General features: G+C 43.6%; 1 protein-coding gene across 2 annotated transcripts in view; it reads left to right on the top strand.

The window, feature by feature from the left end:
- Positions 1 to 23,451, top strand: part of prkcab (protein kinase C, alpha, b) — an 87,718-nt gene that overhangs the window by 12,015 nt on the left and 52,252 nt on the right. For both annotated transcript variants that reach the window (XM_047572048.1, XM_047572047.1), the window contains exon 3: positions 19,421 to 19,503. In XM_047572048.1, coding sequence (XP_047428004.1) covers positions 19,421 to 19,503 — 83 coding nt within the window. The remainder of the gene's footprint in view (positions 1 to 19,420; positions 19,504 to 23,451) is intronic.

The following is a 23,451-nucleotide window of genomic DNA, read 5'->3' as shown; positions in this document are numbered from 1 at the left end:
AAATGGCTTTTCCTGTATCTCCAAAACACCTATTGTAAACTCTGGCCACATATGCTAGCCTGGTGTGTCGAGGTCACCATGGTAACGGTGCTTGGCCCACACTCCTGTCTCTGATGTGCCATATAACTGCCACCTAGTACACCCCAGGCAAGCGCTTCCCTTTAAAAAAAAGTAGAAAAAAAGAAAACGATAACACGAAACGGCACTTCTCCATCCTTAAATGATGATTCAACACGGGAGCTTGGCATCCTCTCCTCAGCTTCCACTTGCACGAATAGAGACGGGGCCCTAATTGCTGTGACAATGTATTTGCGAGCCTGTCTGGTCGGATCATTTGTGATCTCATAGCACGGTGCAAATCAAGATACGAACGAAGCCATGAGCTCCCGCTTGGCGAGCGCACCCTGCGGCACAAAAAAAAAAAAAAAACGGGGAAGACTCCATCTCATGTCCTATCCGTGACAGACTTAGCGCTGCAGTGACCACCACCGAGCCCAATATTTTCATTTGAACAGACTGTCTCAGCAGATCAAGTCACACATGTTTTGCTTGCATAACACAGTGTCATCTGGTGACATTAAAAAGGGGTCTTTTTGGAGGCTCTGCGGCATTACTCAGCTCCGAGTGGGTAGTTAATTGTCGGGAAGCTGCCTGTGTGTTTTCGCTGAGACACAATGCATTGTAAATGAGATGACACAAGCTGTTCCCTCGTTAATCTCTGTTTTAACAAACAAAGGGGAAAGAGCGGTTGGACAAGTCCGCGGTTGCTGAATGTTTGACGCGAGAGAAGGAAGCACTTTGTAGAGCGGTTTGGTTGGAGGACACGTGCGATTCTGTCGTTGTTTCGCTGCTTTCTTCTGTGCTGTTTGCATAGACACCAACTAAAAGTGGCAAGAGCAGTGGCAGCACTGTGATTTCATATTTGTTGTTTCCAGAATAGCGCTGAGAATAGAAACATAAGAGACATTGGTTCCAGCAAACATCCTATTGTTCTTGAGCATCGGTAACTTCTGGGGATTTTTCTCCACAGTGTGGTCAGTGATCATAACATCGTGACGTGAGCAACAGTCACCACCTTGTGACAATGCAGTGTTCTGCTGGGAAACCTTTGGACCTGGCCTTTGTGTGGATCTTTCTTAGACATTTACCGCCCACCTTCACCCCATAGCGATGACAATCTGCAACCAACACAAAGACTGATCTTATGGGAGTAGACCAAAACAAGGTACATCAGCGTCATGGAGTAAATCGGCAGGCCGATGAGGGATGCCTGCTCACACTGAAGCTGAGCCGAGTCGAAATGCCGGTACGTTGATGTAGCTGCACGAAAAAACCCACGTCGACTCGGGGTTTTCGTGCGGTGTGAAAGGGGCTTTAATCTCAAACTCAGTTGGAGTGGTTCAACGAAGCAGGTGTGTGTCTGCAACAGTCAGCTGCCTATTCCGGATGGAGAGGCTCTCCCCAGGGAAACTGATATATATAGACACGTTCACCTCTACGCGTCTCACCACTCCAGCTGTGCTTAATGAATTCTGTGGTGATTACACCCACAGCTATTTCAGGGATGGTTTAAGTCGGAGATATCAGTCTTGACCCAAATAAGTTGAGCACAATGTACACTCGGGAGGATTTGGAACTTGCTGGCTCTTGCGGTTGAGTCTTTTAGCCTGCGCACGTGGGAGTGGAGTAGTCCTCAGGTATAATGCCTCAAGGTACGCTGGCAAAAGTCAGCAAAGAACTGCTTTTTATTTCGGACTCCTCTTCAAGAACGCGAAAAATATTCTGTTGGATAAGTTTGAGGTTTGCAAACTCCTGCAGGAGTTGTGGCCGTTCAAAAGTAGTTTTCTCCAGTATCGATGGACCATGACTCTTCAGTCATTTCAGTCTTTTCAGTGTTAAACAATCTCTCAGTTAAATTCCTGACATATTTATTTGTAATTGATAAACAGTCAAAGATGACAAAAAAAATCATCAGCATAGAGCTACTGGCAATGAAGACACTTTGCCTGTTGTTTACACCAAAAAGTTTCATCTTAACTCACCAAAAACAATGCAGCCTGTAGACAATGAGACCGTACGTTCTGCAAATGCATGAGAGGAAACAACTCTCTGTACCAGCAGGTGGCAGTAGTCTTATTTAAAGGGGGAAGTGGAAAGCGTTAGAATTAGCTGGGAGGCAAAGAACAGCAACAAACCCCAGAGCAGCTCTTCTGAATCACGCTAGGGTTAGGAACACCCCCCGATATGATACCGATCTTTTAATATTGGATCTGAGTCTCAGCCTGCTAGATCGGGTCTAAATGAAGTAAATTTCCTGCCCTGGAAATTCATAAAATCTTTTTTAATCATGCTTGTATCCTAAATCCTGTGTGAACCATGTGATTGCAGAGAGTTGCTCATGCCTTGGCTGCAGAAGCTCCACCATGCGAAAGCCATCGACTTCGTGACACTCTGTAATATTTTTCACCTTGATGCTGTCTTGAGGAAACCTTTCTCTTCTATTAAACGCTGGCTTCAGTGTTTGTTGTTGTTGCATTGGTACAAACTTTGCCTGAATGAACGTATTCCGTTTTTTGATTTTCTCTTGGGTTCCAATCAAGTCGGTAGTATTGAATGCAGTAGAGTTCCTAGTACCACCTCACCAAGCGTCTTCATTGAACACTTTACAAAATGCTGTCTGTCTGACTATTTCCAGAGTGAAGCACACAGCACGGCACTGCCTTTGCTGCCTTTTCTTCTGCTTCTTCTGTCTTTGGTATCTTTGACGCTGGCCAACTGCCATTTAAACAAATTTTAACGCTACAAGGAGGTGTTTTTTTTGCCACATGGCCTAAAACAAATTAAGATCGGGTTTGGCTGAGGCTCGATTGGAACTGCTCATTTAAACAATGCCTGGATCGGTATCTCATCTCCCAATACCAATCCCTAGTCACAGACATTAATGACCTGTAATCAACCAATGGTCCCAAAACCAAAACCAAAGGATGTTCAGTCAGTCACATGATATAACAAAGGTGATATGATATAAGAAAGAGAAAACAAGTAGGGAAAGTAAGAAGCTGGAATTAGTAACTAAGACATGTTTGCATAAGGAAAACGTAAAACTTTAAAGTGTAAACTAGCCAATTCCCTTGTAGCTGCTATTGTGGATAAAGGCATCAGCCAAAGGTGGAATCACAATGAGAAGAGAACGATGAGGCTCACATAAAATGTAACTAAAAGGCATGCACTGTAATAGAAGAAAAGCTGTGTGAGTGTGCCTCAGATGGACACATGGGACCATCCCTGCCTCAGAATAATATTTTTTGCTATTTCTGTGCAAGGACAACGATGCAGAGAGACAAGGCAGCAGGGAGGGTGAGGAAGAGGCAGAGGGTTAGAGAGAGTGTGTGCCAGTTTTCTGAAATGTGTGCTCCCTCTTCCTGCTCCTGCTGCGCCGCGTGTTTGTGCATGTGTGCGTGCCGTTCGAGCGTCACCCGGTAAGGGACTGCAGCGCGGTGGCTCTTAGTCATACTCACACCTCGCACCCTTTTTACCCGGCTATCCATCTGTCTGTGTATTTACCACCAGAAACAGATTCCCCCGCTGTAAACAAATTAATGTGTGCAGATTTTTACCTTTGCGGTACGGTGGGGTCACAATAAACACTGAGCAGATAGTGTTTGGAGATGTTAATGAGGTTAGTCTCTGCCTTCGAAAGCAGAAGGTGCTACCGAAACAAGGAATGGGCTGAGTTTTTGTTTTTGAATCATATGGAAAACGTCTGTATCAGAGCTTTGAAATAATTTCTCCCTCTCTTATAACCCTTATGGCAGCCTGTTCATTGTAGGTATGTAGTGACATTACCTTTGAATCAGTATTGCAAGCTAGAGCAATGGCCAGTCAAAGAAGATGAAAGAATAACAGAGTTTGTAAACAGTGTGACGTATTTGAGGGGCGGGGCTTAGCTGGAGGCAAAACATTTCAAACATGCCAGCTTGTAAACGCCAGTTAGCATATTTCAGCAGACTGTTTTGCCAAGACATTTTACATACACATTTTTACACATTTTAGAGAATATACTAATGCACCCACTCCCCAAGACTGTTATTTTAAAAAGTTGACTCTGACTGGTGGGACTTCATTCCCCTACACTCTCACTCACTGGTTGGATGATGATTTGACAAGACTGCCTGCCATGCAATGGCCAGACATTTACACGGACTTTAGAAACCTAGCGTCTACACAAAAGACAAATTGGCATAAAAATCATTAGATGAAACCACAGAGGAGGGTAACAAATGTATGTTCTGCTGCGGCACCCCTGAAACATTAGCATTAGGATTAACATGTAGCATGAATCCCCAAATAATGATAAACTTAACGTGATTTCAGTTACAATTATCGTTATGGCTGAAACAGGTGATGCATTACATGTTAATTAATGAAGTGTGTCCTGCAAACAGAGAGTTGTTGGTCATTGTCACACTCCAATCCTTTCTTGTAATCACAGTGGCTGGTATGCAATAAAACTTCAACTTTGCTTTTTCAGTTCTGGCACCAAAAATACAGCAAGATGACATTTTCGTCGTTGACAGTGACAGTGTTTGTCTGAAGCTTCCCTTTGTTTTGCCCTCAGCTAACGCTGTGACGTCACAGCAATGTATGTAAATCATGAAGAGGTCTATACCAAATAAAGGAATTCATGTTACAGTTCATGTAAGTTTTTCTATATATTTTTTTTTTGCATAAAAATAACTGAAGACATCAGTGGATTTTCACACAAGTTCTGAAAGTAGACAAACAGAACCCCCAAAAGAAGCGAAACTGAAATATTATACTTTACTATTTGTTTATTCAAAAAAAATGGAGTTGCAAAAAAAAGTGCACCTTTAGGATTACAAGATAATTTCAAGGAAAAATTTGAATCCATATAAGGATAGTAATGGTTATGTTTCGCAATCTCCGACATAGAATTGACTCTTGTGCTATGCAAAGCTTATTAAAACTAGCAGGACAACTAGCCCGCGGTAGAAAAGCATACAGAGGAATTACAGGAGTTTAACGCCACCCTCCGACCTGGCTCCAAGAGCACAACTAAAATTTACCTACATCATTTTCCATTTGGCAAGATTACAGAAGCAGGCTTGATTTTGGAAAAAAAAACAAAGTTGTAAAGGTATTGACAACAGTCGATCACAACTGTAACCATAAAGTCTCAAATGTTTTGCGTGTGTAGCAAGAGGTCTCTGGATTGTACACAACACAACGATTGTGACGACTGTAAGCTATGCTATTCTTATTTTATTGCCTACATTGCTCTTGTTCTGCCTTAGTTTGGCTGAATTTCAGATGAACTATTCAACCTTTTTTTTTTTTTTTTTTAAAAATACTTTCAATAAACTGCAACAGACTCTTATTTCTGTGAAGTGGCTTTAACCTAAAATGATGCACATCGACACCCTTGCAAGTGCTGCGTTCTGTTTTTTTGTTGTTGTTGTTGTTGTTGCTTTGTTTTTGTTTTTGTTTTATGTTTGGTATTACATCAGCTACTCCGTCTGAACAATTTAAATAATGCAGGGCGAAACACACCCACGTAGAAAATGTGTTCCTGATTTGTGTTCAGCTGTGCCATGTTTGAATGAATAAGCTTATTCTGGCTTTTTTTTTTAACATCTGACTCTGAGATTTTAAAGAACTGATTGTGTAATGTTAAAAACCTTAATATTAACTGGTTTGGTGGGCCTGTATTTTAGCCAGCATTCGTCTATTTGTCTTGCCTGTTAAGGCATCTTAACTTCAAAAGTTAAGACGTGAAAGCCTCTGATTCCTGTCTTCCCTTCCTCCAGTTATCCTACATTTTAAATTTCAGTGGCAGATTGTGCTCCATGAGTAATTTCCATTCACATTCTGCAATGTAGACTTGAATTACTTGTAACCGGGTGGCCCACATATTTTTAGAAAGGAAGTATGTTTTAATGTCATGGAAACCAGCAAGGTGATGACGTACAGTGATTATGTGACGGGCTCTCCGCCGGTATTTTGCAGGCCGTTAGTGTGCCAGAAGGTGTTTGAAAGATGAAAAGCTGGTTAGGATGAAGTCATTCACACAGCTCGCCTAAGAGCTGAGTTTCTGAGCACAGAAATATGAATACATTTCACACAAACTCTCTTCTTCTTAAGCCTGACGTGCAGGCAGTCGAAGCTCCCCGGCTGGATTCTCACCTCATGCTGTCTTACGGGAGAGGAGGGAGATGATGACAGTAGATTGATTGTCACCTCTGACTCCTAACTGAGAGCGCTGCGTCTTGTTGTCTTCACCCCACCCCCCTGCTCCATTTGGGGCAAATATAGCAATATGCACCACAGGGGAGGATTAGTTCTTTCTGACCTTGTTTATTTGTTGTCTGGAATTTGATCATTTCATCTGGAGGGTCTGCATAACCCACATCTTTGCGGTTGCTTCGCTTCTGTGCGAGAGAGTGCGACCGCATTGTCTCAGTCTTATCGCTTTCCTCACCTCTAAAAGAAAAATAAAATTGTGAATGAGAGCCAAAATACCACTTGAGCGCCCTGCAATAGTCATGAATCTATCAATTAGATATCGAGCGTTCTTGCCAAGCAAATTAAATCAGCATGGATGCGCTTATGTTTGCCGCAAGACAGATGTGTGTGGGCTTGAGTGGGTTGCATTGTTTCTCATAAACTTTCAGATTCTAAAGGCGTCGTTGTGGCGACATTGACTTTATGAAAACAGTAATATGTTTGGAGGTAACAAATGTAAAGCCAGCGCTCATATGCTGTTCAGTCGCTTTGAATGTGAGACATGAATGTGGCATATCGTTAAAAATGATCTAGATGAAAACGTGAATTAGCAAAGGAGAAAAGAGACAAGTCTGCCTTGTACCTTATACAACTTACACCCGTCAGGCACAACATTATGACCGCTGTCAGATGAAATGAATGACACTGATTATCTCTTCGTCACGGCACCTGTTAGTGGACGGGATATAAAAGGCAGCAAGTGAACCAGGGAAAATGGGCAAGGTTCAAATGGAGATGGCTAGATAATGGGCGGGCAAGGCTCACTGATGCACGTGGGAGGCAATGGTTGGCCCGTGTGGTGCGATCCAACGGACGAGCCGCTGTGGCTCAAGTTGCAGAAGAAGCTCACGCTGGATCTGATAGAAAGGTGTCAGAATACATAATGCGTCACAGTTTGTTGCATATTATTGGGCTGCGCAGCTGCAGACCAGTCAAGGTGACCAGGCCCTGCTTACCCCTGTCCTCCAGTGAAAGTGCCAACAATGTGACCACCCGGAACTGGACAACAGAGCAATGGAAGAAGGTGGCCTGGTCTGATGAATCATGTTTTCTTTTACATTGTGCCTGCCTCCACCAAGCCAGTGGAGGCAGTGTGATGCTTGGAGCAATGTTCTGCTGGGAAACCTTGAACCCTGCCATCCATGTGGGAGTTACTTTGACACGTACCAACTATCTAAACATTGTTGCACACCATGTACACCCTTTCATGGAAGCGGTATTCCCTGATGGCAGATCCTGGCTTGGGAATGGTTTGAGGAGCACGACAATGAGTTTGAGGTGTTGACTGGGCCTCTAAATTTCCCAGATCTCAATCCAATCAAGCATCTTTGGGGTGATCTGGAAAACTAAGAAAGATCTATGAAGGAACTGACTGGACTTCAGGGGTCTGGTGGAGTCCATGCCTTGACAGGTCAAGGGGGAACCAACCCAACATTAGCAAGGTATTATAATATTCAAGGAAATTTCCTCCTCAGCCATAATTCATCAATATGTTCAAATATATGAAAATATGTCACAATAGATACACATAACATAAGCTGTTTATGACCAAGCAAGGATATTCTGTACATTTGTGTGTGTGTTTGTCTTGCTTGAGTGAGCATTTACAAATTCAGCAGTAGCTGTTGATGCTGCAAAAGTGACAACATGTCCATCTGCAGAACAGAAATAGTAACTCATACATCAACCACACCCCATATGGCAACTGACAGCGGGAGCGCTCACACCTACTTAAATACCTTACACACAGCTACATGCTGAAGGGTTGCTGTGTCTGTCGAAGCACATTGCGGTCCCTTTTCCACCTAGCGGACATTACAGAGGTACCTCATCGCAGCCACACAGCTTCAGCCTCTGTAATACAGCCGAACGTCAGACAATGTACTTGACAAGTGAGTTCAGACAGCTGAACGGTTCTTTGATCGTGGTCGGCTGCGCGGACAGAGCAGATCCCACTGGAACAGTGCAACGGTGGAGGCGTCCACCTATAAAAGTAGCTCTCCGCACGGAGCCACAGAGGCCTGGGAAGAAACACAGTGGCAGAGAGAGGAGCTACAGAAGTGGGCGTAATCGTATCTGAAATTGAGGTTAAGTGCACATGTGTTAAATGGGCTAAACTAGAACATAGTTAGAATGAAGAGAATGGCGTGAAACCACTTGTCCTACAAACTCAACAGGGTCTCTTTTGTTTTGGTGAAGCAGATTTGCGTGATTATCTTGCTGCAGTACCAGTTAAATTACATATGTTTATTTTGCCAGGCCTATACAAAAAAAAGAAAATGAAAATGTAGAAGCTATGTCCTACTTTTGGTCATGCTGTTAAGCTGTCCTTCACTTGACCCGTCAGTCCACCACAGTGATTACTTTCCCTGCATACCCTAGACAGCAGAAAAATAAAATGAATTTGGTGATACCCTGATTGTACCCTTGTGCCACCAGCTACTTTTACTTATTCACTGGAAATTGAGCCACTTTCATGCTGTAATTTAAATGTGTCCAGTACTTTTCTTAGTAGCCATATACCTGCAAAACTAAACACAGTTCTGTCATCATCTGTTGTACTTTGTGTTTAGTGCAAACTGGTCTGGAACCACTCCGTTGGGAACTAATTATGTTCTGGTATACATGCAGAGGTATTTTTTTTCCGTATTGGTTGAAGGATGCTCCATAATGAAATCCTGACCTTGTACATCAAGCATGTGGGTCATTCTGTAGGACTCCGTTGTGTTTCCAAGCCAGTTTCCATCAAGGAATGGACATGGGACCTCTGAGGGTGTCCATGTTAATAGAGGGAGCCTTTGGGTCCTGTGGGTGGAGGGAAGGGGGTTCTGGTTCTTGGATGATAGGTCACCTACTTGGGCTGTTTTTCATGTTTTTGAGCCATTCCTGAGCAGTGATAAGGCCACTACCAGCAGAATGCCATTGTACCTTACATGAATGTCAGAACTAAAGGTTTCCCAGAAGAACATTGCATTGCACCGAGATGATAAATGTTATTTGCTTCCCGCCAGGGGTTTTAATGTTGTGTACAATCGCCATTTAAGTAGTAGCATCCTAGTTTAAGATGAACGGACGTCAACCCCGTCAAGCTTTATTGACCGCGCTTACGAGGTTAAATGAGTGTACATTTTTCAGAGGAGATGTTTAGACGATAATTTCAGATCAAGTTTAAATGGCAGCCTCGTGCATTTCCACTTCCACTGACATATAGTCCTGTCTTCGCAGTAAATGCTCATCATGAGTCACACTGTTTAGTGCGGGAGAGAGCTCTAGTAGTAGGTAGACGTTCCTCTGAGTATCTGTCACATTCGATCATCACGTTGACTAGAAATTGTGCGCACGCGTTCATGCATTTGGTTACACATGGACACGTACCCAAAAACAGCAATTGTTGCCGAAATTGAATACTAAAAAAAAAAAAAGTCAAATAACAGAAAGAAGTAATAAGACAGCACGGGGTGGCATGTGAGGTAGCAGGTGCTAGTCCAAACCATCTTGCAAAACGCACAGAGTGCCATTTCGCCACAGCTGCTGCCTTTCGGGGTTTTTTTCTCTCTCTCACTTATTCGGCTCCAAACTGCATGAGCCATCCACTCGACAGGCTGACTAATCGCTCTACACAGGCTTGGATTAACTAGGCCAATTAGCCAAGCGCAGAGCCGTCTAGCGATGAGGAGAAGGGACGAAAAGAGTCGTGCTCCCTTTCTCAACCGAGTGCCATTAATCAGCAATAAGGGGGCTGAGGCAACACTACAGTTTACTGACTTTACTACTTCCAGTGGCCAGATTTCCCAGCTCAAGCCTCTTGACCTCAATTCGGCGTGACTGTGTTTCTCTGGGGCTCTGCAGTTTTAGTGCAACATAAATACACTTCCGCACGGCTCAGGAGAGGCCGGAGAATGAGGGGCGTGCGTGAGCATTTTCTGGTGTCGACCTGTGAGTTTTCTGCGCGCTCCAACGCAAGAACGCACGCGTGTCTGCACGGGTTGTGTTCGTGCGTGTGCACGAGCAGGGAGCAGACCTCACTGCGAGAGCTGTCGCGTCAGCTCTTGTCTTCTTGGCTGCTGTGGGGGGAAAAAATGTTCCCGGCTGCCCCAGGATTGGATCATCAGCTCAGCAAAATGAGAGGATAGAAAGCCTCTGAGTTTACAAGCTTTACCGACACACAAGATTACGAAAACACGATTATTATATTAAGGCTTTCCCTTTCCTTTCTTTTCTTTGCTGTTACCCTTTCTTTTAAACATCTGTAAATGAAAATATCTGTGTGTCTCAGATGCATCTTTAACCCCGAGCTTCCTATGTGTGTATATTACCTCAGTAAATTATTTAACCGAACTTGTTTGTCACATTTTACTACCTGGTGTTTCATGTACCACAGGCCAGGATGATTGATCTTAACTCAGGCGTGTTTGTTTATACGACTCCAGTTTCCCTTCATACCCAGATAAATGTGATTCATACAAAATATTACGCCGTGATTCATGCTTCTCAAGCAAAGCCCCGTCAGGTGTAGTCGTTATTAAAGCTGACGCATTTGGAAAACGTCAGTGGAGCCGATGGATGGCTGCGCGGCTGACACAGTCACCAGACACGGTTCGGGTTTGATCAGGTTTGATCCGATTTTTCATGAAAACAACCACGCACCAATGTTGACGCTGAAGTTCAGAATAAACCGAGGATCAAGGAAGGTTCAATTCTGATAATAAATGTGAGCTAAAGGGAGCTTTTAGACTTAGAGAGACTTTGTTGATCCACAAGGGAAATTGGTTGGTTACAGTTACAGTTGTAAAAACAAATAGATAAATAAAAAGTCACTTTTGAACCACTAGGTAAAAGAAAACTGTGATAATAAAAAGTAAAAAAAAAAAAAAAAAAAAAATCAATAAAAGAAATTACTAAAGAAAAATCAATTAAAGAAATAAAAGAAAACAGAAAAAAGAAAAGAAGATAAAGAAGAATAAAAAGTAAAACAATAAAATAAAATAAAATGATAATAGTGGGAATCAGAGTCAGAATCTGAATTACTTTATTAAGTAGGAGAAATGAAATAAAATAAAATAAAATAATAAAAGATGAATCAAATACAAATAGAAATATAAAAAATATATAAACAAAATAAAATAAAAACAGTACAAGCATAAACGATCCAGATTTTCCTATGTGCAAGGCAGTCTCAGTTTTGTTTCACCGACTCAAACAAAGAACGTTTTGTTTTGTTACACTGTTCGGGCCCCACAGTCCTGTAGAGGCAAAACGCCTGACAGCACGTTTGTCAAAGAAATTCAAAATGACACGATGTTGCTTCAGTGTAACAGAGAACCCGACCGTGTGAGGGGAAAGGCTGCAGGAGTGCAGATTACATGCATCGGGACTCAGGACTTTGAGTAGGAGCATGAGAATCTCTTCTAGGTAAGACACTGATAAAGGGCACATACAATCAACGCCGGCACAGACCAGGAGCTGGTCATTTAATCAGATGTACAGTAGCGGCAAGAATTCAAGGCCTGCAGTGGTTTGCATGTTGCTTCACATAACCAGTGGGGAGTAGTGGAGAATATGGCTCAGTTGTTGATATCTTATGTAATCCATAGTATTCAGTGGGTGCATGTGTGTATTCACTGAATAGAGTTAATGGATTTTAGCACAGCATTAATCAAGCGTTCTTCAGCTTTTCCTCCTTTTTCATATAAGAGAGGAGACTTGCACTGCGGGAGAGTTTATGAAGAGGGCTCGAAATTAGGGAGAAATGTCTCGAGACAAATTTAGCCTCGCTTTCACTGGTCCCAAACAAATTAGTCAAGGACATGAAGCGCCGCAGGAGTGGAAGACGCTCCATTGTTGATGTGCGGCATCAGCCCAACCCCAGGCGCTGCACTTGGACTCGGCCGTGACCTTTGCCTTTTCGCCCGGCTGCTTTCTCTCCCCCCCCCCCAACTCTCTCCCTCTCTCTGCGAGTAGGCTGAAAACACAAAAGCATGGAGTCATATACAGAGGAGCGGTTACCTCTGGCAACCGGCAGTGCTAGAGCGTGTTTGCATATTCAGCTTTTTGCCTTTTTTTTTTTTCCCCTCCACATGTGTACACGCTCCCAGCTCAGGCTAACAGCCAGTGTGTTGCGCGGCCTAATGCAGCGCTGTCAGGGTGCAGCAGCGTCAGCCTCGGAGCTCTCGCACGGACCACGACTAGCCGGCCTCGTGACACTGCTACCACTCTGACACCTGATGCGTGGACAGAGGTTGCTCTTAGGAAGACCACTGCATGTGATACATCGCTGACTGGACGTGTGTGTGTGTGTGTGTGTGTGACACCAGAGGGCCGCTCACAGCGTGTGTGTACGTGCTGACTAAAATACGTGCAACCAAAAGCGCAAGTGTGCATTTTGAGCGTGTTTGTGTGTGTGCATTTATGCTAATATTTAATTCATGAGGCAGTATTACTATTTCCCCCTTGTGTGACTCAGAGAGACGCTGGCAGCCAAACACTCCCACCTGTAGTTTAAAATAATTGATCCGGTCCCCTGTCGCTGTTTCTTCATACAAACACTATTAGCAGAAATAGAAAGTGTGGATTAGTGTTGGTGTTGGCTGTGAGTGTCATCATACCTAGGTGAACGAAAATGTGTACGTCGGCAAAATCGACACATACGTATGGCTGCCGGTCACGACTTTATGACCATTGACAGGAGAAGTAAATAACAATGACCATTTTTTGATAATACAATGTTCTGCTGGGAAACTTTTTTTGGACCTGGTATATGTGTTACTTGACCTCAATTCATGTTTGTCTCCAGATGGTCTAGGTGGCACCCACCTAGACCAGACCAGACACCCAGACCCTATAGCAATGACACTGTAGCAGCCATCCCCAGTGTTGACCTGGCCTCCAAATTCACTAGATCCCAAACTGATTAACCAGATCAACCCATAGGACCCAAGGGCCCCATGTCACCCTCAGAAGACCCATGTCCAATCTTCGATGAGTCGCAACTGTTTTGGAGGCACAATGGAGACCGACACAGTATTAGGTTGGTGGTCATAATGTCATGTCTGATTGGCATATACTCGGCGTGTACAGATCAGACGTCGGTTTTCCAGTCCGTGCCACATTGTTGACTGTAGTCAGACACCCGTTGAGTGGTCAACAGATTCAGCAGAGCAAATCGTTGAGGGAAACTTCTGAGAGAACAGGAGAAACATTAACGTCGAGGTTAATCCTCACGACATTTGTCGGTGTTGACGTTCCGTCTCTTTAGCTGGAAACTGGTGGAACAGCTCATCGTCGACGTAGAACGTGACCACACTTTATGATCCCTGACGCATTCATACGCAGTTCAGCCCAGTGGTGGTGTGTTGCAGGAGGAGCCATCAACAGTTGAGGTAGAATCTGACGACTCCAAATTCATCTCGGACCCACAAATAGGAAATCCCCTTTCTTCTCGTTCTCTGTAACAGGACCTCTGTGGTGAACTTCGCCTGAGGTCTTCTCCACCGCTATTCCCAACTTCAATTCCTTATGTGTACACTACAAACACACACACAAACAATGGAAAGCGCGCACGCACATTCACACAGAGGAACACTGTTTTCTCTGCGATCCAATCTCATTAAATCTCATCTTGTCCCGTCTCTTTGTTTCTGCTCTGTTGTTTTTCCCCTTTCTCCCTTTTCTTTTCTGTCTTTCGAACAGATTTACTGTCGCTTCCAAGGTCACATATGCACTGCTAACGCTTTGTTTGTGTCCTCACTGCCTCGTCTTTGTCCTTTTATGAGCCTGCGGCATGCATAGCTGAAGGTATGTGCTGTAATTGAGTGTCGAGGCTTTTGTTATCACTGCAGGGCTGTTCATCTTCTCCCTCTGTGCTCAAATGGAGCTTTTCAGTGTATACTGTGCAAAAAGTCCTGTATGGAAAACAGCAGCTGTTGCTCAACGTATTTGATTTATATTGACTAATACAAGTTTCTATAGTTATTAAATTAAGTGTTGCCATGGAGATCTCGCTGTCCGGTGCTTGTTTTGCATACGTCAACCAGCAGTGATTGATTTTCCAAAGATGCAAAGGTGAGCGACAATCGCAGCAATAGAGATGGAGTAAGCCGCTGTGGTCGCCTTCCATCCTTCTTAAGAGGCATCAGGAGGTGGTGGGTCATGTGACCTGGGGGGAATGAGAAGTAAAATGAGCATTTTTGTGGTGGTGGCATATCTGCGGCGACCCCGACCGACAACGTGCAGGGATGAAGCACAGTTTTATACACATCTGGCTCGTCGCTTAAAAGATAATCTGGCTGATCCCGGGATCCGCTGATGACGCCGGCGACGCTAATGCGGCGTGTGCTCGCGCACAAGAGTGCGGAGGGGTGGCAACAAGTTGTGAAAAGTGAAGCGCTTTTGTGTCGTGGACCCAGCAAACACAGGCAGAAACAGGGAAAGGACACAAAAAGTGAAAGGACACATTTGACTAAGACGATTGAAACAAGAGAATTCTATATGATAATATTCTAATTATTATTGGCTTATCATGTACTATGTCATATGTTCAGAGAAAGAGAAACTGGTCTGATACTAATATTCTTTAACCCTGTAACTCTTAAGCGGTAAAATTTTTTTCACTCATTTTGCCGATAACAAACGTCCTGTGAATGCACTCTGTCATTTTTTCATGAATATCTGTTATTTGCAATTTACTACATCTTATAAGGGTGTAATAACCTTCTGGGAGAGGCACAATTGAAATTACTGTAATGACACTATCTATAAGTACATTCACCGATCAGGCATAACATTATGACCACCTGGGAATTTGGCGGGCAGGCCAACACCTTGTCCTGTTTTTCTTGTTTTTGTTGCTGAACTGTTTGTGTGTATGTGTCTGTGTCAGGCTGCATCCTGCTGGGGATGGCTGCTGCCATCGAGGAGTGTCATTTCTATCGTGTGGGGGGTGCCTGATCTAGTCTATTTGGGTGGTACATGTCTTAAGTAACATCCACATGAACGCCAGGTCCAAAGGTTTCCCAGTAGAACATTATATGTTGTAAGATGGTCATAATGTTGTGGCTGATCAGTGTGTAGACAGAATACATATAGTGTACATATCTTTATATATATAGGCATTTGTTAGTAGTGTTTCTTGCACCTTTCTCAGTCTACCTTGCAAAGAGGTGTATGGTCAAAGTGACTATCTTTCGTTTCCAATGAAAGCTTCCCTTTCTAAATAATAATAAATCACCAACGACCAACAAGGATGAGTTTGGCAAACTTGCTCACAAGTAGGTTCGAGTGTTTCAGGGCACCAATCATTCCAGAATCTTTCCAAACCATACACGTTAATCCACGTCCACATAGGATGGGCCACTGCTCACAGTACAGACACGCCTAAGGTCCTTACAGTATTCCCGTGTTTCTCGAAATGTTTTTTCAGTTGTACAGTATCTCTATTGAGCTGCCAGCCTTCTAAGTGCGGACTAAATCATGTATGCCCCAGCCTGAGAGCATCTGGCCAGTGGAAGTGATCGAGATGGAAAACAACAGATGGATTTAGTTTCTCTTTGACCTTTGAACTCCATCAAAATTTGACGAGAACTTGAGTGCCGCCCTCTCGCGGGATGATTCCCTCCGTGGTTATGTTTCAGCTTTTTCCACCGCTCACACAGGCGGGAATAGCCTGTCATTCATCGCCCGTTCAGCGTCCTCTCACAAGAACGCTGGCCGCGGATGTGTGTTTGCGCGTGGCTGTGTGTATGTGTGTATTTATAGTCCGTTGGCCAGGTGTACGGCAGGAGAGGAAATGTCTTCCCGCACTTTCTCTGCCACGATGCAGTTGAGTACACGCTGTTCCAGCCCTGGCCAGAATTGAGCCTAAAAATAACCAAGAGAGGACAACACACTTCCCTCTCTCCACCTCTCCTCTCCGCCAGTCTTCCCTCTATCCTGCAATTTTTTTATTTTTATTTTTGCGTTAAATACATAAAATTTGCTTCGAAATACAGTAATTACATTTTACTCTCATGCGTACCTGTCCTGGTGGAGACCTGCCTTTGTACTCATTTAAAATGGACTGCGCAGTGAGTAACGTCCGCATAATTCACAGACAATGGTGTTGGAGCTAGGTGACAATGCTGTCGCCTTAAATTCATCGGTAAAGGGAGAGTGCAGTGGTTGTTTAAGCAGACAAAAGGTTTCCGTCTCCCCTCGAAAGTGCCCCATCTCGAAACTCAAACCCCTGTGGACTTCTTTCTCTCCTTCACCATTCATCTGTCATCTCACACACTTCCCTCGCTTCCTCTCATGGATCTCCGATCGAAGCTTCAGTTTTCTTTGTGTTTGGATGCGCTCTGCTCCGCACCCCACCCCCGCCCCGGATCAATTGGATGTGTCTGGAGGGTATTGAGTTGGTTGGTGCTGCAGGTATCCCGCCTTTGAGATAAAGATATGTGTTTTTGTTGTTGTTGTTTTATTTTTTTGTGAAAACGTGCCACCTATGGAGATTAATTACGCACACATATATAATATGTATAATGTGCTTTCTTCATGTACAAAAGAATGCTTTTATGTTGTGTAAGCTGCTTTGTAATACCAAAGCCCCTTATCTCCGTGCTTATGCAATTAGGCTGCTGGAATAAAGCTCAGAGTAATTAATCATAATATCCCTGACGTTACAGTATGCCATCGCGTCACCTCTGCTCCTGCTGCTTCACGCGGCTCTCCCTGGGAGGACTGAACCATCTGGAGACAACTCTTACAACCGAGTTTCCCAGTCAGACCCTTGTGCCATGAGTCATACAAAAGTGGAAATAAATTAATAATAAAATACCTCCTTTTTTGTAGTGTGTACCCGCAAGCCCAAATGTCTGTCTCATTATAGGAGAGTATAGATAGTTGATTTTTTTTTTTTTATTGCTTCTGCACGTGGCAAACGTCGATCAGCCACAACATTATGACTACTGACTGGGGATCTTCTTCTGACGACTACCTAACCCTAACCCTAACCCTGGCATTTGTATGGATGTTAATTTGGCATGTACCACCCACCTAGACCAGACCAGACACCCCCACCCCATAGCAACGACACTCCTACCCCATAGCAACGACACTCCTTGGTAACAACAGTCATCTCCAGCAGGATGCAGCCTGACGCAGACAAACACGCTAAAACGGTTTAGGAACAACTAAAGAGAAATGATTAACAGCACAAGTTGTTGACCTGCTCCTCCTAATTCCCTAGATCCCAAACTGATCATGTATCTGCAGGATGATCCACAGAGGCCCCTCCCCTTAACCCAACACCCTGTTCCCGGACACCACAGGATACCCTCAGACCTACACAATATGAGGCGGGTGGTCATAATGTTATGTCTAATCGGTGTACAATAGATAATATGTAGAAGCATGTTTGAAAGAGTTGAGTAATTACTTTTCGGGCAATGAATGATCATTACTCGCACTCTGTCTGCCTGGCTGCCTGGCTGTCTGGGTGGGTTGGTGGCCGTCTGGTTGTGTGAAATGTAACTGAGCAGTGTGATACAGAACAGCCTTTTCAACTTTTCCATGGACAGTTGAGACCCCTGCTGTTCCTCGGACTTCACAGTGAACTCGGTTCTCTTGTTTACCCAGGGCCAGTCGGATTGTCTGGCAACTACGACTTCGCTGGTGGAGTTAAGGGAGCATGCATGGCGGCGAGAGAGCACAAAATTGCACGCACGACAAGCAGGCAGCTTGACAATGAGGGACGCGGACAGACTGCGTGATAATGAAAAGGAAGGAAAGAATGAGATTTCAAATAATGGAATAGAGAAATACAGTTGGGTGCGCAGCGAGAGTCATAGAGGGACTCAGCTTGTGTTCGAGCTGTCGCAGATGTCCAGGTTTTTTTTGTATTTTTCTTTTTTTCTTTCTTTAACCTCCAGATCTGTGGAAGCATCCAAATGTAAATACGTAAATGCCACCGTCGCGGACATGACAGCAGCGTCAGGTGTCGTGTCAGCCGTGTCACGTTGAGTGACACTTTGGTACAGGAAGATCCCAATTCAGTGGGAGACAGTAGCTGCGTTTCCATTTCAGTTTTTCCCAAAGAAAGAGTGATATTTGTAAAATTTGGATGCAGTACAGTTGCACTTGGTACGTGTTTCCAATGAAAGGTGGTTTGTGAGTAAAGTCTCGACTTTGAGGAAGAACCTAACTTTAACCTTAACCCTGACCCTAAGAAGGACTTCAACTGAAGTTAAACTGGGCACATGACTCCCTGCATCATCTCCGGTGACAGGGAAATCCGAAAGAACTGTTTCTACTGCACTTTTGCAGAAAACTTTTATGTCATCGTTGCTGCTGCTTATCCGGGTTGGCTCGCAGGGGCAGCAGCTTCAGCAGGGAGGTCTAGACAGCCCTTTCCCCGGCCATTTCCACCAGCTCCTCCCTCCGGAGGAGTCCCCAGGTTCTCCCAGGCCAGACAAGAGATATAATCCCTCGTATAATTGTTTGCTGGGCTGACCCCGAGGCCTCCTTCTGGAGGGACAAGCCTGAAACACCTCTAATGGGAGGTGTCCAGGAGGCATTCTTACCAGATGCCCGGACTGCCTCAGTTGACTCCTCTCCCATGTGTCCAAGCTCCTTAGCCTCTCTCTAAGGCTGAGCCTGGCCACCCTGCGAAGGAAACTCATTTCAGCTGCTTGTATCCGTGATCTTGTTCTTTCGGTCAATACGTTCACATCACATCACTGCAGACGCCGCTCAGGTCTGCCTATTTATGTAAATACTGACATATGTCAATACTGACATAAATAATCTGAAAAACCACCTCACAAGAATGTAAAATGGTTTTAATAATATTTGAGAGGTTGTTTGAAATGTTTTTTATTGCGATATTTAGGTTTTACGCATTTCTAGGGGTAATGCAAACGCAGTAAATGATACAGTCTGCATCTACCCAGTTGTTTGTGTGAATTTCTTTGGGAGAGAGGCTCGACAAACTCATTTTGAAGTTGACTGATGATGATTTTCATACCCATTTAGTCACTCCCTCCATCTCTCAACTGCTTGTCTGACAGCTACTGTATATCATACTTTGTGTGAGATATAAATAATTTCTCTAAACTTCTAACCGTCTCTCTCGTTTTTCTCCCAGTGTGCTGTTTTGTGGTCCACAAACGGTGCCATGAGTTCGTCAGCTTCTCCTGCCCTGGAGCCGACAAGGGTCCTGACACAGATGTAAGTTAATATTTTATGCGTAACTTTGCCACGACTTCTTCTTGTCTACATTTCCCGTACAGACGAATTCATCCGTCTTCACACAAAGACACAATATCACCAAGGGCAAAATCTTCAGCCAGACATTTGGGAGTGGGTGGATGGGGTGGATCTTGGAAGGCGGGGTTGGAGTGGATTCAGCTGCGGCCATCGGCATCTACAGAGGATGGATCATACAAGCCGTTCATATCAGCATGCTGAATGTTCTACAGAAGAGGGAATGCAGGACCATAGACTGTATATAAATATGGACATCCCCACTTCCTTGCATTGAACAAAATGACACTATTTTCCAGAGGATACAGTGGCACCGTCTTGCAAATTTGGAGCCTGAGTCTTCTGAGAATGGTCCCAGAACGGCTGGCATGGAAACTTGTAGTCATCATGATGTCACATCCTGTTTCTACAGTATCAAATAAGCAGCTAAAACAAAACTTAACCGAATAGTGGACACTTGAGTATGAATCAGTATTTTATTAACTACCTAAAATGACAGAAACCATCCTTGAAAATATTATTTGATGTGTATTTTAGTGTTTTAGTTTGGCCCAAGTCCCCTCCACTTACATGGAGCAGGTGGAGCTTATGAACTATACTGCAGCCAGACACCAGGGGGAGCTCTTCTTGCTTTGGCCTCACTTTTGAGGAGCTGTATCGTTGTCTGTCTTTATACAGTCTATGAGTCTTGAGAAGCTTGACATAAGAAATGGCTTTGGATGAGGGAGTTGGTGGTAGTTTGTCTTTGCGTAGTAAATTGAGCCTGTATGTATATCCACAGGGATGTAAACAATTGTGTGTTTAAGCATTTTCATCCACTTTTTTAACCTTCTTCAGCCTTTATAATGTAGGCACAGAATGTAATAACTCTGAAACCACATTACCAGGAATTGATGCTCTGTAGTTGTGAGGCACAAGTGGTTCTTTTGCCTTTTGTTTGACCACGTCCACATGGACACATTTGATTTCAAGTCAAATATTTCATATTTTAGTCTCAGCTGTTTTAGATGTTGAAAATAAAAAAGGGAACTTTGCTCCTTTTTTATGTGGTATTCAATGTACTTAGGGCGGCAAGGACTCGTCGACGTTATCGATGACATTTGCTTAAATTTGTCAGTTTGCATAAAACACGTTGCAACATTTACTAAAAAGCCTCTATTCATGTCAAATGCAAGGAAATCGATTACCTGATGCTGTAGCTGAGGTATTAAATATGTGGACCATCACATTGAATTTAGTCTGATGGTTTGTTGGTGGTTGGCTGCTAATTACATATATAGTAAAAATATAGTAAAAAACATCTAAATTAATTACACTCAATAAATCTGAACCTTTATTGAAAAGTGTTATTTTGTACTTTTAACAAGTTTAAAACATGTTTTTTATTCATAAATATATGTGTCATCCTTATGTTTGAATAACATTAATTAGGAAAAGCGGTACAATCAACTACTCAGAAAATTGTCAAAATATTCATTTAAAAAAGAATCGACGAAATTAATCAAATTAATCAGAAAAATAATCGCCAGATTAATCAATTAGGAAAAAAGAAAAGGTTTCCTGCAAACAAACCAGATGTATTGAAAGAAATACAATCATTCCCGAAGAATGCTGACTAACATACCCTCATCTTTAGGATTAATATATTTAATATCATTTTCCCCAGCACAGTTGCCAGAAATGACCTTTGATTTCAGTGAGACAGATCTTGTACACCAGAAACAATTTACTTGTGTATGCGCAGCTTGCACAGACTTTGAAGGATGCCAGAGCCTGATCATTAAAAAATGTGCCCACAAAAGACAAGAACCTGTTATAACTCATGTGAGGCACTTCTCAGGTTAAATGTCGTCATCCCTCATTGCTGTGCCGGTTATCTACTGTTATTGAGCCTCTTTCTATTCCAAGTGGTGGTAGCGCACTTATTCATGCATCAAGAAATGGGTCCAACAAGCATTACTGTATATATGACTTTACATTCGTCCACTGCTTCATTAAGACATTCCTCTACTCAGGACTTTGCCACCATGATTCACCAACCCAGGCCATGCCAATCCCTACCTCAATCCCTCTCACCATCACTCCATCTACACTCCTCCATCTCTGCCCCTCGGCTTCTGAATCAGTATGTGTGGTGTCATGACTCTTTAAATCTGGTTTCGGGCTCAGAAAAGCACATATTGTCACCTTGTCTCTTACTCACACAAACACACACACACACAGTGGAACCTTTACGCTGTGGGTAGAGAGTGACCATTATGCCTCAGCCGCAGCGCGTGAATTGCGTCATCTGTACGGCAGATGATCCGCTTTGATCCGCGCCCAGAATGACACGGAGAACACGGAGATATTTGCATTAGCATTTGCGTGAAAAGTGCTCTCTCTCTCTCTCCCTTTCTGTTATTCATTCAGCACGTTGAAGCGTGGGTTGTAAATAGTGCTGTATTATCAGTCAAGGATCACTCTAGAACCAGTGAATGAAGGTGACTCATCCACGGAAAAACAATATAGGTTTCAGCAAGAGCTTACATGGCCTAGATCTCTGACCAGTGAAGTACAGGGCAAAATCTAACAATTATTTACATTGTTGATTGTTATGGAGTGTCTGTTAATCAATTAAAGCGGCTTAAGATACAGTAGTTGTTGGGCAATACTTTGTCCTTCGCCTGAAAATCGACTCTCACAGTTATTCTCTTATCTGAAAATTTGTCACTTCTGACCAGTTTCAACTCTCGGGAATTGGATCTCCCAAATCGGTCTCTAAACTTACAGTGACTCATCCGCACACAGATGGAATGAATCTGCCCAAAACACTCTCAACCGTGAGGGCTGCCAAGTGGTCTCATTTTCATGACAAGCTACAATTTGTGCAGTTTAAACTAATGCAATGCTCATCTTTAGTGAAAACTAAAATTAAACTGGGGCCCCTTTAATATTATCAGTTAATCCTGTTGTGTGCTATTCCCGTAACATATTAACAAAATCGGCTTTTGTAAAAAACTGGGCTGGATTGTAGCACCAGTTGCACCAATTCCGCCGTTATCGCTTGACTATCGTTGTGACTCATCAGAAAATGGGCCTTCTGAGGGTGTCCTGTGGTGTCTGGTAACAGGATGTATTAAGTGGGGGGCCTTTGGGTCCTACGGGTTGAGGGGAGGCATCTCTGTGGATCATCCCTCAGATATTTGATCAGTTTGGGATCTAGTGAATTTAGGAGCCAGGTCAACACCTTGTGGTGGTCTTCATGTTTTTTTTTAGTTGTCATTGCTATGGGCTGGGGGTGCCTGGTCTGGTCTAGGTGGGTGGTGCATGTCTAAGTAACATCCGCACGAATGCCACGTCTAAAAGTTTCAGAACGTTGTATTCTCACAATATGGTCAAATGTTATTCACTTCTCCTGTCAGTGGTTTTAACGTTGTGGCTGGTCGGTGTACCATTATTACGGAGACCTATGATGGTATTAACAGGACCAGGGTTTCCCATGAGGGATTTCTGAGAGCAGAAAGCAATAAAACAGTGACACGGTACAAAGCCATTTTCCTATCTCTGCGACTCCTGCATACAGCCAGAAGTGCAATAACTCATTCAGCCTCACAATCTAATGTCCAGTATGTCGCTCCCTTTTCTGCTCATTCTGCCCCGGTGAAATTTAACAGAAAACGGCCTGAACCATTCATTGAACCCATTCATCCATTAAGCGTCGACATAAACTAGAACTGCCACCCTCTACCTCCGTTCTCCATTACAGTAGTCATCAGTGCTCAGGCCTGTTGACATTATGACTCTGCTGAAATCTACACTGTTGGCTTATAACCGGCACAGAGCATGAGAGGCCTTATTAGTCATCGACTCATGTGTAAATGAGGATGTTACGGAGAAAAGAATAGGAATGTAAGCATAGATGGCACTTAT

Source organism: Mugil cephalus, chromosome 20 (genome assembly GCF_022458985.1).
Source record: "Mugil cephalus isolate CIBA_MC_2020 chromosome 20, CIBA_Mcephalus_1.1, whole genome shotgun sequence".
Lineage (NCBI taxonomy): Eukaryota > Metazoa > Chordata > Actinopteri > Mugiliformes > Mugilidae > Mugil > Mugil cephalus.
Note: the sequence above shows the minus strand (reverse complement) of the source record. Positions and strands in the feature narration are given on the sequence as shown.